Here is a 12,280-nt window from a genome sequence, read left to right on the forward strand (position 1 = left end):
AGTTGTTTTCCATGTACTGTTTGGTAAGATTATGTTTTTGACGTTCTTCGTTTTTTTGCCACGGTGTTGCATAATAGTTATCAAAGGTATCAGGATAATAATTTAGTACGCCAGACGCGCGTTTTGTCTACATTCGACTCATCAGTGACGCTCATATCAAATTTTATATTCTGTTTTAAATGCTATTGAAAAATGCGTTCTGCATTTTTCATGTTGAACTATTTTTTTTGTTGGTGTGTATTTAATTCTTTATTTGTAATTTCAGAATAAAATGATAATTACAATTAGAATCATAATTATTATAATAATTATAAAAATTATTATAATAAATAATAATTATAATAGTTATTGTTTCGACCGATGATGTTGCAGTGTTAAATCAAAACTTGATATATACTGAGAGTACACTGTGTTGTCTTTCTCCTGCATGGTGTATTTTCGAAGTACAAATATTAAAGAAAAAAACGATAATTTGTTTTCATTTTTATATATTCATAAGTATCAAGAAACATAACAAACATTAATATTTACAGAAATTTGTGTCTTTTCTGCAATTGCGCACACGGCGGTGAGCATTTGAAATATACATGGATTTACTAGAAGAAGTACCCTGAATTTGTAGCGAATTAAATGTTCTTAGGTACATTTAAATAACAATAACTTACAAGCATTCAAAACAACTCACTCACACACATTTTCTCTCGAATGTACAACAATTTCACACTACTTTCATTTACACAATTATAATCACAAACAAACTCAAATATCACATACATGTTCAGTCACAAAGTAAAGCAAAAAGTCTATTACGATCTCTCAACTTCCGGTTTCGTTAAAACTGGTTTATGTAAGCTCAAAGATGGTGGTGAGGATAGGAAGCCCGCTGGTGGTGCCAGTGAGGAAGAAAGTCCTAAATTTGGCACACCGCATGTACATGGCTTGCCGGCAGCAATACCACAAACTCCAGACGAATGTGACGTTTCCATCCAAGGAAAATGCATTTTAGGTACTGAAGAGACGGATGAAGTTGGTGGTGAACTTGACAATGGTGACCTTGATTCAGGGATTGAAACTGGACGATGAAGTGACTCTAGTCCGTGTCTGTATATTGGTGAACTCGTGTCAAATCCTGGAACTGGTCGTAATGGTGAATTGGTTTCTAGTCCAACAAATGGGCGATGAATGGGACTACTCATACTGTGTAAAAGGTCTAAGCGTGGCTGTAAATGACTGGGCAATGGTGAGAATGCAGAGCTCCCGGATGATTGAAATCCATGGAGACCGATACCAGGGTATGACATAGCGGCAGGATTTGGAAATCCATATGGATAGGATGCTTGTGCGGCTGCAGCGGCGGCAAGGTAGGCATATACCTGTGGATCAGCTGGTATCCCATAAGGCCATGTCATAGCCATACGTTGTCTTTTGTCCTTCATTCGTCTGTTTTGGAACCAGACCTAAAATGTAAATTAGAAATATTAATATATATTCATTTTGCCTTTATTTTTTTTATTTCATACAATAGTTTACAAGCACATTAGTTAATTCATATTCATTAATCCTTTCTTTCTCTATTCAATAGTTTGATCAATTTGTATTTTTTGCAGTGTTAAGTTTCTTTTCTTCTCTTTTTTTTTTAATCTGTATAAGTTCTTATTGCACAATGCATTTCCTATTATATTCTTTATATTGTGTGTGGTGTTTTATAATATAAAAATGTGTTCTTTAAATTTAAAATAAAAAATACTTAGAAATAAAAATAATTTAATAAATAAACCTACCTTAATGGTACTTTCGGATAAATTCAATTCTGCTGCAAGTTCGCATCTTTTAGGTCTAGACACATAGTTTTCTTTCAGAAATTCTTTCTCGAGTCTATTAAGTTGTTCTTTAGTGAAAGCAGTTCTGTACCTTCTTAAATCTCTCTGGTCTTGTGAACTTTCTATAAAACAAAAAAAAAGGAAAATATAGTATTTATACAATTGATGCAAATGAAAAATAACTAAACTAGAGAAAGAATGATAAATGTGCTTTTTAAAAGTTAACTGAATCGAGTATTCCGTGATCCAAGTTGTTAATCAAATGAGTTTGTCGCTAATTAATGCCAGCATGCTTAATAACAGTATTAGATATCCTCAAGTGTTGTTACGTTTCAGAAGTTTTCTAATTTTACTAATGATGCACACTGGGGTAGATTACTATCAGAACTTCAATCAAAGATGCATTCTTTGTACAATTTGTGCAGAAGTTGTAATCTTATTAAGACATAACGCATTTCCTTCGGATCAGTTTACGGGTTGAAATGTGTTAAAAGATTTTAATGCGTTATGCCAAGATGAAAATTATTCACTTATTCAGTTAAGGATACAATTGCATATTTTCTGACAACTTACACATGAAAGAAAATAATATATACATATATATTTTCCTCTTATATTTGCTAATGGGTAATGAAATGTCTGAGCCGGACTATGTACTTTATAAATAATCTAGCACTGTGTAAACTAGTCAACACCGAAATTTATATTAGGTTAAAGAAAAGCCTTCATCTCAATTTATGACCAAATATGCTAAATGACCAATATAAAATCCAATAAATTTCAATTTGTTCGATGCAGACCATATGTTTCGTCAACGCAAACGACATCATTGCGCGTGCTGATTCCCCAATAATATTTTCATAATAGATTTTCTTAAATTAAATGAGGTGAGAGTCTTTGATTTTAAAATTGAAATCTTTTCATTTTTCATTTTAATATAAATTTATGCAGGTGCTTGTTCTTGTTCCGGCTACTAAAATCTTTTAGAGATTGGGGAATCATCTCCGCCTACGAGTTCAATAGGTGCATCCTTGCTTCAATTTAGTATATTAACAGTTTTAAAGCCCTTTTACAAATAGATTATTACCTTGTTTAAGTTTGCCTTCCACATAAAATTCTTGTTAAATGTTATTAGTAAAGAGTTTTAATGTCTAAAGCGATATTATGGTTTTGAATTGAGAAATTTACTATACTTCATTGAATCTATTAGAAATCTGACAGAGGACCATTAAATGAAAACATCAAACGGCTGATGAGATATACAATTTAGAATGAGAAGAAATTAAGGATTTTGTGTTTGTACACAATGTAAGAAATGCCAGGCATTAAACTAAAGATGAAATAAATGTTTTCCACTAAGAATTTTATGATGATGATGAAGTTTACTCCCCTAATGCCTTTGTTCGGAATGTCTTTTGATCTATCCTAATGACTTAGCATACCCGTATGGTCTCAACAACATCAAATATTTAGCACCATTATATTTATAATGAATTAAAGATTTTACTGGAATTATTATTTGATTACAACGTATTGTCTTTATGCTTAAGAATATTTGCTTCATTTGTAATACATTTTGTATTTATTATTTACATGTTATGCCCATTTATACCTACAAACATATTTGAATAAATTAAGTCACTACAAAAAGAAGTAATAATCACATTTTATTCCAGTAGATTACATAATTATGCAAATAACTAGTCAAAGCTATTTATTTTTTAAAGTATTTTATTTATAATTGTTTGACTTCCCTGTCTTTAAACAAGAATTTAGTTTTAGGAAAACATTCGAAATGTTCAATCAATTTCCTTGCCTTTAATATTTAGAAATATCACTTGAAGCGTATATATTTATGATTTTTCATTATTTGAATAATGATACTGGTGAATTAAATGTTTCGAGTTGAATGCAATTATTAACTAAAGGAAACAGTTCTGATGAATTAATTTTCGGTTAATTTCCTAATCCTTGTGGTTCACTATTGCGTTTTCAAATCATCAAAGGAGTTTGTCAATAACTTAAAGCCTTTTAAATATTATTTAAAGACTTTTATAGATATCAATTTATAGGCCATTTAACAATCTCTGCCGATTTCTTCGAGACGAAAATTAACATCAGTTGAAAAGAATTAAAACGATCAAAACTAAAAAGGAAACATTTTTTTCTATTCGGCTATCGATGAGAATAAGTAAAAATACATGTATAACAACTAGTTATATGAATCATGTAAAACATCTTAAATATACTAGTTATCTTCTGTGTTTGTCTGTGAAGGTTTTTTTAATTTTATTTAATCGAGACGTGGTACGGTAATAAATAATTATTATTGTGATTTTTCTTCTTCAAATGGAATATATAATTGAGCAATTTGTTTATGTCACATACAACTCTTTAAATACGTCAGTTAATAAATTAATATCACAAAATAGACAATGTGTAAAAAAAAAGAGCAATATATACTATGATGTACAAATTAATTAAACATAAGACAACAATTAAAAGACAATGTATTCTTAAAATAGGGGGTTATCCAAAAATTTGTTTAGTACAATACAAAATCCTTGGGTTTTTTATCCGACCTAATTCTGGGACAATTATATACTTTATTGGAAAGCACTTTATATCATACTAGTGTAATAGTCCAAGCCTAATTCAAATACTTGATGAAGAAACAGGAACTATTAATAAAAACTAATAATTACCTTTATATTTTCCAAAGCAAGATCTTTCTGGAGTACCATCACCATTGGAACTATCGGAACATTCTGATTGTGGTGAATCTGGAAAATCTATTCTCTTTTCCAAAGAATTGGACAATTTTCTACAAGGATCAGCAATTTTAAGTCCATCTTCAGTAACTGAAGTATCACTGAGCGACATGTTTGGAGAACTGTTGGGCGAAGTTGGTAATGATCCTTGCATATTTTTTTTTATCAAAAAATTAATGCGTTCACTAGATGTCAATGTCACTAAACGAATAAGTAAATGTTTGTCCTTGGAAATATCTATGAAGCGGAAAATGTGCAATCCTTAAACTATCAAAGGATTAGTGCAAGATGATGTTTATCCCTTTGAATGAATCTAATGTACTGAATTTCAATTGATATGTGGCCGTTATAAACCCTCGTGGTGTTCAATCAGGCGTGAAAAACTAAACAACCCATTCAAGGAGTAATAGCTATTTCAATTGTCATAAATAAATCAAATTCACTTGTTTTGAAAAACATCTATTCATTCGGTAATTGATAATCCTTTAACCATCATTGAGGGCGTGGTTTAACAAAAGCTGTAAAAAAGGCGGAGTTTGTAGAAATGTACCTGTAAGGCGTTTTGTTATTGGCTAAGCGTAATGATCCGTGTCCAATGAAGACATCAGGTAAATGCCTTGTCAGTGTCATGTAGGTGTCGTCCTCATGAACATGTAAATGAGTTTACCTGTCGTGTAATTATGTCAATTTCATTTTTAATGATTTGTTGCATTATTGTGAGAAAATTTTCGATTACAAATAGTTAGTATCTGCATTCTGTTTCATGACATTTTATTGCTTTATGACATGAATTATTAGCACTCACTTTTTTCTCAAAAAATCGAGAAAAAAAGTCTCTGGTTATACTTCCAAAGTATATATATATATAATAGAAAGTAAAAATATAATTAGACAGTAACCAAGCATCCATTGTAATTTTTTATGGTAATATTCGGCTTTATTTTTAGCTCTGTTATCTGATGTTAATATACAAAAAGTGAAACAAACAAATAAATAATAAATATATTAAAATTTAACACAAAAATAAAGTTTTTTTTTTATTTTGGTAATGAGCAGAGAAAAGAGAATAAAAGAAATACACCTTATTTTGTTGAGGTTACATTTCAAAATTAGTCTCGTGTAAAACTATCGAATATGCGTATTCTTTAATTCTATTAAATAATACCCAAATTAAAAACGAAAATGACAATATTTTTTTCAACATTAATGTATCAATGTTGTTTTTTTTTTTTATGAAGAAACATGTTATAATAAAGACTATGAACCAATGTGTGTCTCTTTAGAATTAGAATGCATATTCAGATAATTAATTGCCATGAAAGTCTTTATTTTTAGGCATTCAAGTTGCAATCTATTATAAAATATATTTCATTTTTCTATGGTAAAACGCTTTAAACATTCAATAGTGCAACTGAATAAGAAAGTATGACAGAGCCAATGCAGCACAATTTTAACTTTTTATTTATAACAAAAATTATACAGATATGTTGATTTTGATAAACGCTTTTTTTTTCAAATTTCATATTTCAAAATAATTTCTGCTGGTTATATGTGATATGAGTGATATTGGTATAGACGAAAACATCAATTATTGCCAACAATAAAATTGAATTTTACAACTTTCACAAGCTAAATTATTATTGTTGCGCGATCAATGTAACATGAAACCGTATAGCCGCATTAAATTAGTGAAAGGGACGGGGGTCATCTTCCTCGGCAGATTTAGGGCCAAATTGATGAGATAACTGTAGATTAATTAATTAACACAGTGTTGATATGTTTCCTCAATAAAATAATGAGGGCCTCCAATATGGTGTAGGGCTGTAATCAACATGCATTAATTTGTTTGATAGCCACCGAAGATCTGTTTCTTTCGATTTACGACTTCTTATTGTAGACTGTAGTAGGAATCATAGGGCATTTTGTACTTCTCAGTAGGAATATTGCTTTTCCAGTGTGAAGTAAATGATTGCAGATACTTAGACCATCAATAAAAATAACAAACATCAAAGAATTGTCACTAAATATTCATGGACATTGTTCAATAAAGTCGCTTTGATCTGGAGAGTTAAGGTTTTGAGAGGTCAGACATTGAAACATTACCATTTCATACAGAAATAAATTTTGGAATTTGTAACGAACAAATCAACTTGAAAGTATTGATACTTTAAATTCATTAAACTAGATAATAAATGTTAAAAAAGTTATAAAAAAAGCAATTATAAGAGCTTTTGTCCAGAATTTCTAAAATGCATATGAATCATATGTCTCAAGTTCAAATCTGAGTTCAACTGCAATATACGTTTGCTTGTATTCGGTTTATCTTATTTTCAGTTTTCTCATCTAACTCTGTTTTTGCATATTTTGTTTGTTTGTATGATCAGAGGCCAATTTTGAATGACTACAATGTTTTTATTATACCACGGTTTAATGTGTTTTTGTTATTTCTACTGGTTTTGTTTTGCTACGAGTTAGATACCTAGCTATAAAATCAAATTAGTTTAATCTTATTAGGACTAATATTTTTTCAATCAGAACCAATTACCTGATCTGTATATTCTATCTATTTGACCCCGCGGGACTATCATACGAACCGATTGTCCGATATCGATGAACAATAGAAAACTTAACCAATGTTTTCTATATTCATTAATTTATTTATCTTATTCTTTGTTGTTTATTTATGTTTACTGATTGATCTTTTGTAAACAATAAATAAGCTCGATGTTCGCTACTTCAAACAGTTACACGTTTAAGTGTGAAAATTTGACTATAGTCGGGACGGGATACCAAATTTGGAAAATTATGTGATATAAACTAATTTGCTCTTTGATGGAAAATAAATGATCAAAATAATAGAAAATAAATTGTTGAATTATATTAGATAAATAGTGTATAATTTCGTGAAAGTAACAGTGAAAAAAGCGTTGATTTCTATAGTTATGTTCGCTTAATTGAGTTGAAAGAAAGAATTCAATTTTAGCAAAATAATAAAACGTGTCATCTGTCCTCCACTATACTTTCGCAGTAAGGTAGCTCAATACATATGATTTATATTTGGTTTATCATCTAAAATTTCTTACTTTTTCATTTATATTTTATTTTTAGTCGATTTACAATTTTGTAAGCGAATATTGGAAACAAACAAATGTTACGTTGTTGCAAATTAGTTCAGATTTGAATACATGCTAGACACAAAATTTCAATAAAAATACGACTTTCCTGGTTTTTTTTAATCTCTTCTACGTTTATATCAGTGTAAATTGAGCAATTGTTTGCTTGTATGATGGATCATTGTTGATAACACAAATTGTGAGTTCACCTTGTATTTATTTTGTTGTTAACGTCCAGTGGCAAATATTTCATGCATACCTATTCTAGTCTTGGATGAAGAAAATGAAAGATTTATATACTGATAATGAGAATAATTGTGTTTGTTACGTAAATGACAGTGTTAATCCTAAACTGCATTAATTGTAATATCAGTATTGAATATTAGTACTTGGTTATTGATCTATATCTCTTATACTCTACCGACTTTAATAAACTATTGAATGTGCATGTTCGATAAAAAAATAATATCACCAATTCTTGCATCGGTTCTTCATTTTATATAACAAAATAAATGTCGTGATTCCATTTTAACACGAAATAGTATATACTCATTTAGAAAATATCATACAACACGTAACTGTATCTTGATATATATAATTTGTGAGTCAGAAAACTACACGATTTTAAAATACTACAACCACCTGATTATCCTCACTTTTGAAATAACTAAACTGAACTAAGAGAATGAAAGTGAAAGTAATATGATTTTTTTTTACAAAAATCTAGCATAAAACTCTTAGAAAACCGTCTTAATTTTTATTGTAACTTAGGAGCTTAATCGGGGAGTGTTTCGAAAGAATATATATGCCAAAACTTCTGAAAAAAATCTCTATGAAGTTCTTATGCACGTCAAAGTATCGCTTTTAATCTTCAGAATATTCGTATTATTGCGTTTTCTTTTGTTGATTCCCCTATGTTCATCATTATCGGTTTCAATAACTTTAAAAGTTGTTTATAACTTATATTTTGAATTGTCATTTGCGAGCAGCGGTTGGTTTTATGGTAAAATTACATACAAAATATTCTAGATGAATGTGGCTTAAAACATATTTGGAATACCCAAATTTTCAGGACTTTGAATTGGCTGCGTCTTATAAATGCAGTGAGTAAAAAAATAAAAAATAAAAATCAGTGTGAACAGAAATGGCACTTATTGTTAGAAGAATCACCCAAAACCTGTAAATCACAGCGTATTCAATAATTGTATAGTTAGATATTTAAGATGACAAAAATCTTGTAGATTTTGTAGAGTTGAAACAATAAACCACAAGTTACCGCTTGAAGCTGGTAGATGGTATAACATCAACAGAATAAAAACAGAAGTTATATATAGAAAAAATAAAATCGGGGATGAGTTTCGCTTTATCTTGGAATGTCCATTTTTAGCAGGAGAGAAAATTTAACTTTCAAAAATGTAGTTACACCAGAGCAAATAGCTAAAAGTATAAATTATTGGTGTCATCAAAAAAGAAAGCAAAGCTCATTAAACTTTGCATTTTGTTTTTAAATCATAAGTCAGTGTGCTCCAGTCTTAATCTTTTTTTGTTGTCATCCCTCTTATTGATGATAAAATGTCTTGTAGTATTTTATTAACTATTGTATATATTTTTTTCTATATCTTGTGAAAATGATGGTTTATTGAAAATAAAGATACATATAAAGTATACTAGATAAACAGTGATCATCGTTTTCCGCTTAAAAAAAATTCCATGTTTCTCATAAATGCTGGAAATACCCTTTTGCCACCATCTGTAGTTGTTCTGACCGTGCGATACCCTCTTCAGTAGTATTAGGTTCCAGTGGTAGAGACTTGCTTGTTATCGTGTTAAATATACATATTAAAAATAAATAAAGCGCGAATTTTCATAGTTTTAACTTTCCAGTTAAGCTTTAATGTTTGTATGTGCTTTCAGAATTTAACAAATAAAAACACATCAGATTTCAACTGTTCAAATCTGTTTTAAATATTAATATAAACAAAATAATGAGTTTAATATTTTTAGAAGAAGAAACAGAATATTTAGAAAGGATTTAGTATTGTAAAAAAAGTCCAAATCGCAGTCGCTAAAAAGAATATCACATATATATAATTACACAATTCTTATCATAAACCAGCATATCTGATATCTTTTCTTTTTTTAAATTTTAATTACTTTATAACAGTAATTTTACAAAATTGTAAAGCTTCAAATAAACTTTTCCAACAAGGTTTTGATGTAAAAACGTGATAAGGACATGCTTTAACATGGAATAGAAATTAAATTAGGAACATAATGAATATTTATCAGATACTGTTGAATATTTAACAATATTACCGTTCTAATTATAACATCAAAGACTTTCCAAAGGTAAATTATATGGAACAATATGATAATTGGTTAATCGTTGTAATTGAAATAAATATACAAGATAATACAAATAATACATGAATACAAACTTGTAAGTAAATTTACTGGAGGCAAATTTTACCATTCTTATGTGAAAGTGGACAAACTCTCCGTCAGCAAGACAGTTTATTTGTATGTACACCTTTAGTGAAAAAAAACCACCGAATTCATGTGTGATTATTAGATTTTGTTTAGTCTGAATGTAGCATACAAACAATTTATGAAAGTTGCACGTCATTCCTAAATCATACGAAAACACCGTCTAATGTCAGCTTTATCTGAGATTTACAACTAAGCAGCATTTTAAAAGTGCAATACCATACCAATAAGAAATAATTTCGCCTGCCAATCATACCTATTTTCATAATCACTTTCTTTCAATCTTCACCAATATATACAACATCCTGAGACAGCATCACACCATTATTCATTTCATGACTTTGAGGCAGTAATTCAATTCAATTCAAATATTTATTGTCATATAAACTCTGAACAATAAGTTTGTGACAAATAATATAAACATACACAAAATACATTTAACAAACAAAACCATGAAAACAATAAAAGCAAAAAAGCAAAACAATCTATCTATATGATATATAAATATATTTTATAAATAAATCAAGAGTCCCCTGTCCTCAGTTCTAATGCCTGTTTAAAATAGGACCCTAAGCTTTCTACTTCTTTTGAGGTTGATGGACAAAGAAGATATTTAATTTTTTCATTTTCTTGCCAGGACATAAAATCTGGCATATGTTTAATTACATTTCCTATAAAGTTATCTCTTAGTTTAGCAATTTTTTTGCAGTATAAAATAAAATGGGCTTCATCCTCCATTGTATTACAGGATGTGCATAGTCTTTTTTCTCTAGGTATTTTTAAATGTCTTCCTTTTTCTATCATTAAATTATGATCGCTAATTCTCATTTTTGTTATGTTCCTTCTCTTTTCATAAGATTTACAGTTTAAGTAGTTTTCCATTTCTAAATTTTGCTTTAAACTTTTATATAAATACAATTTACTTTTCTTATCTATTTTTTCTAATTTTTGTTCAAATATATTTGTGTAGAAATTTAAGAATTGATGTTTTAAGGTTTTTTTTAACAACTTTGAGTAATTTTTTCTTTTGTTTTCCTCAAGAATGGATGCGTCCATATTTACCTCTTTCAAAATATTTTTAACATATGTAAACCAGGTATAGCAACCTGAATTATCTAAACTTTTAGAAAGTAAAAAGGATTCGTATAATAATGGATTAATTTCAGAATTTAGTAATCTTGATAAGTAAAGTATACTTTGAGTTTTTATATGCAACTCTAGTGGGTATCTCCCTAGCTCTGTTCTCACAGCTATGTTTGATGAAGATTTTCTTGTTCCGAGGATATATTTACAGAAAGACAAATGTAATTTTTCTAAACTTGATTTATCAGTAAAATTAAGGGGGTCTATATTTGTTTTGGAAATATTTGCACGTTTTTCTGCTCTAAATTTTGTAACATAAGTATCCATATAAGTTATTTCTGAATTATAAGTGGCTATTGGTTTAACTATAGAATCAAAAAGACTGCAAGCTACTTTAACTGGCAGATTATTTAAGGAACCAGTATAAGTTTTAATGGCAAACATCACTTTCCTTGCTTTATTTACAAGCTCTTCAGAGCTATGCAATAAGTTTCCATTTGATTTCACAAGAATTCCAAGAAATGAATACTCAGAGACATTTGACAAACTTTCATTTTTATATTTTGATAAAGATGTTTCCACTTTTTTATTATTTTGCTGCAGAATCATTGTTTTAGTTTTATTAATATTTAAAGTTAATTGCCATTTTTCACAATACTTTTCTAAGTTGTTCAGACTATTTTGTAGGCCTTCTTTACTTTCAGATAATATTAAAAGGTCATCAGCAGTAATACCCTCACATCATATTTTGAGGAGGTTACTATGTAAAAAATATTTTTTAAAAATATATAAAAATAAAATAATAATAAAAGCAAAAAATATATACAAAATTTAATATATATATATATAACTTTAAGATACAATTTATCAATACAATAATAATAAACAATTTAATTCATTTTACTTCCGAATGTCGTTAATTCAGAATATGTATAATGTATGCACATACAACATTGAATGACAAATTATGTCACATTCTTTGAAAACAATTTTTGGGGAAACCTAC

The 12,280-nt window shown here is 28.8% G+C and overlaps 1 protein-coding gene across 1 annotated transcript; it reads right to left on the bottom strand.

Annotated features, from left to right (window-relative positions):
* Nucleotides 1-471: 471 nt before the first annotated feature.
* LOC139512590 (homeobox even-skipped homolog protein 1-like) lies at nt 472-4,914 on the bottom strand. The gene is made up of 3 exons (XM_071300313.1): nt 4,526-4,914; nt 1,782-1,942; nt 472-1,457 (listed from the first exon to the last, which is right to left on the bottom strand). The coding sequence occupies exons 1-3, from the start codon at nt 4,743-4,745 to the stop codon at nt 807-809; spliced, it is 1,032 nt and encodes a 343-aa protein (XP_071156414.1). The 5' UTR covers nt 4,746-4,914; the 3' UTR covers nt 472-806.
* Between the last annotated feature and the right edge of the window lie 7,366 nt (nt 4,915-12,280).

This window comes from Mytilus edulis, chromosome 2 (assembly GCF_963676685.1).
Source record: "Mytilus edulis chromosome 2, xbMytEdul2.2, whole genome shotgun sequence".
Classification (NCBI taxonomy): Eukaryota; Metazoa; Mollusca; class Bivalvia; order Mytilida; family Mytilidae; genus Mytilus; species Mytilus edulis.

Excerpts from the sequence above, each read along its gene's own strand:
- LOC139512590 (XM_071300313.1), bottom strand. The coding sequence starts at position 4,745 with ATGCAAGGATCATTACCAACTTCGCCCAACAGTTCTCCAAACATGTCG. Across the intron at positions 1,943-4,525 it reads TTGCTTTGGAAAATATAAAG|AAAGTTCACAAGACCAGAGA; the intron begins GTAATTATTAGT and ends TTTGTTTTATAG. Across the intron at positions 1,458-1,781 it reads TATCCGAAAGTACCATTAAG|GTCTGGTTCCAAAACAGACG; the intron begins GTAGGTTTATTT and ends TTTACATTTTAG.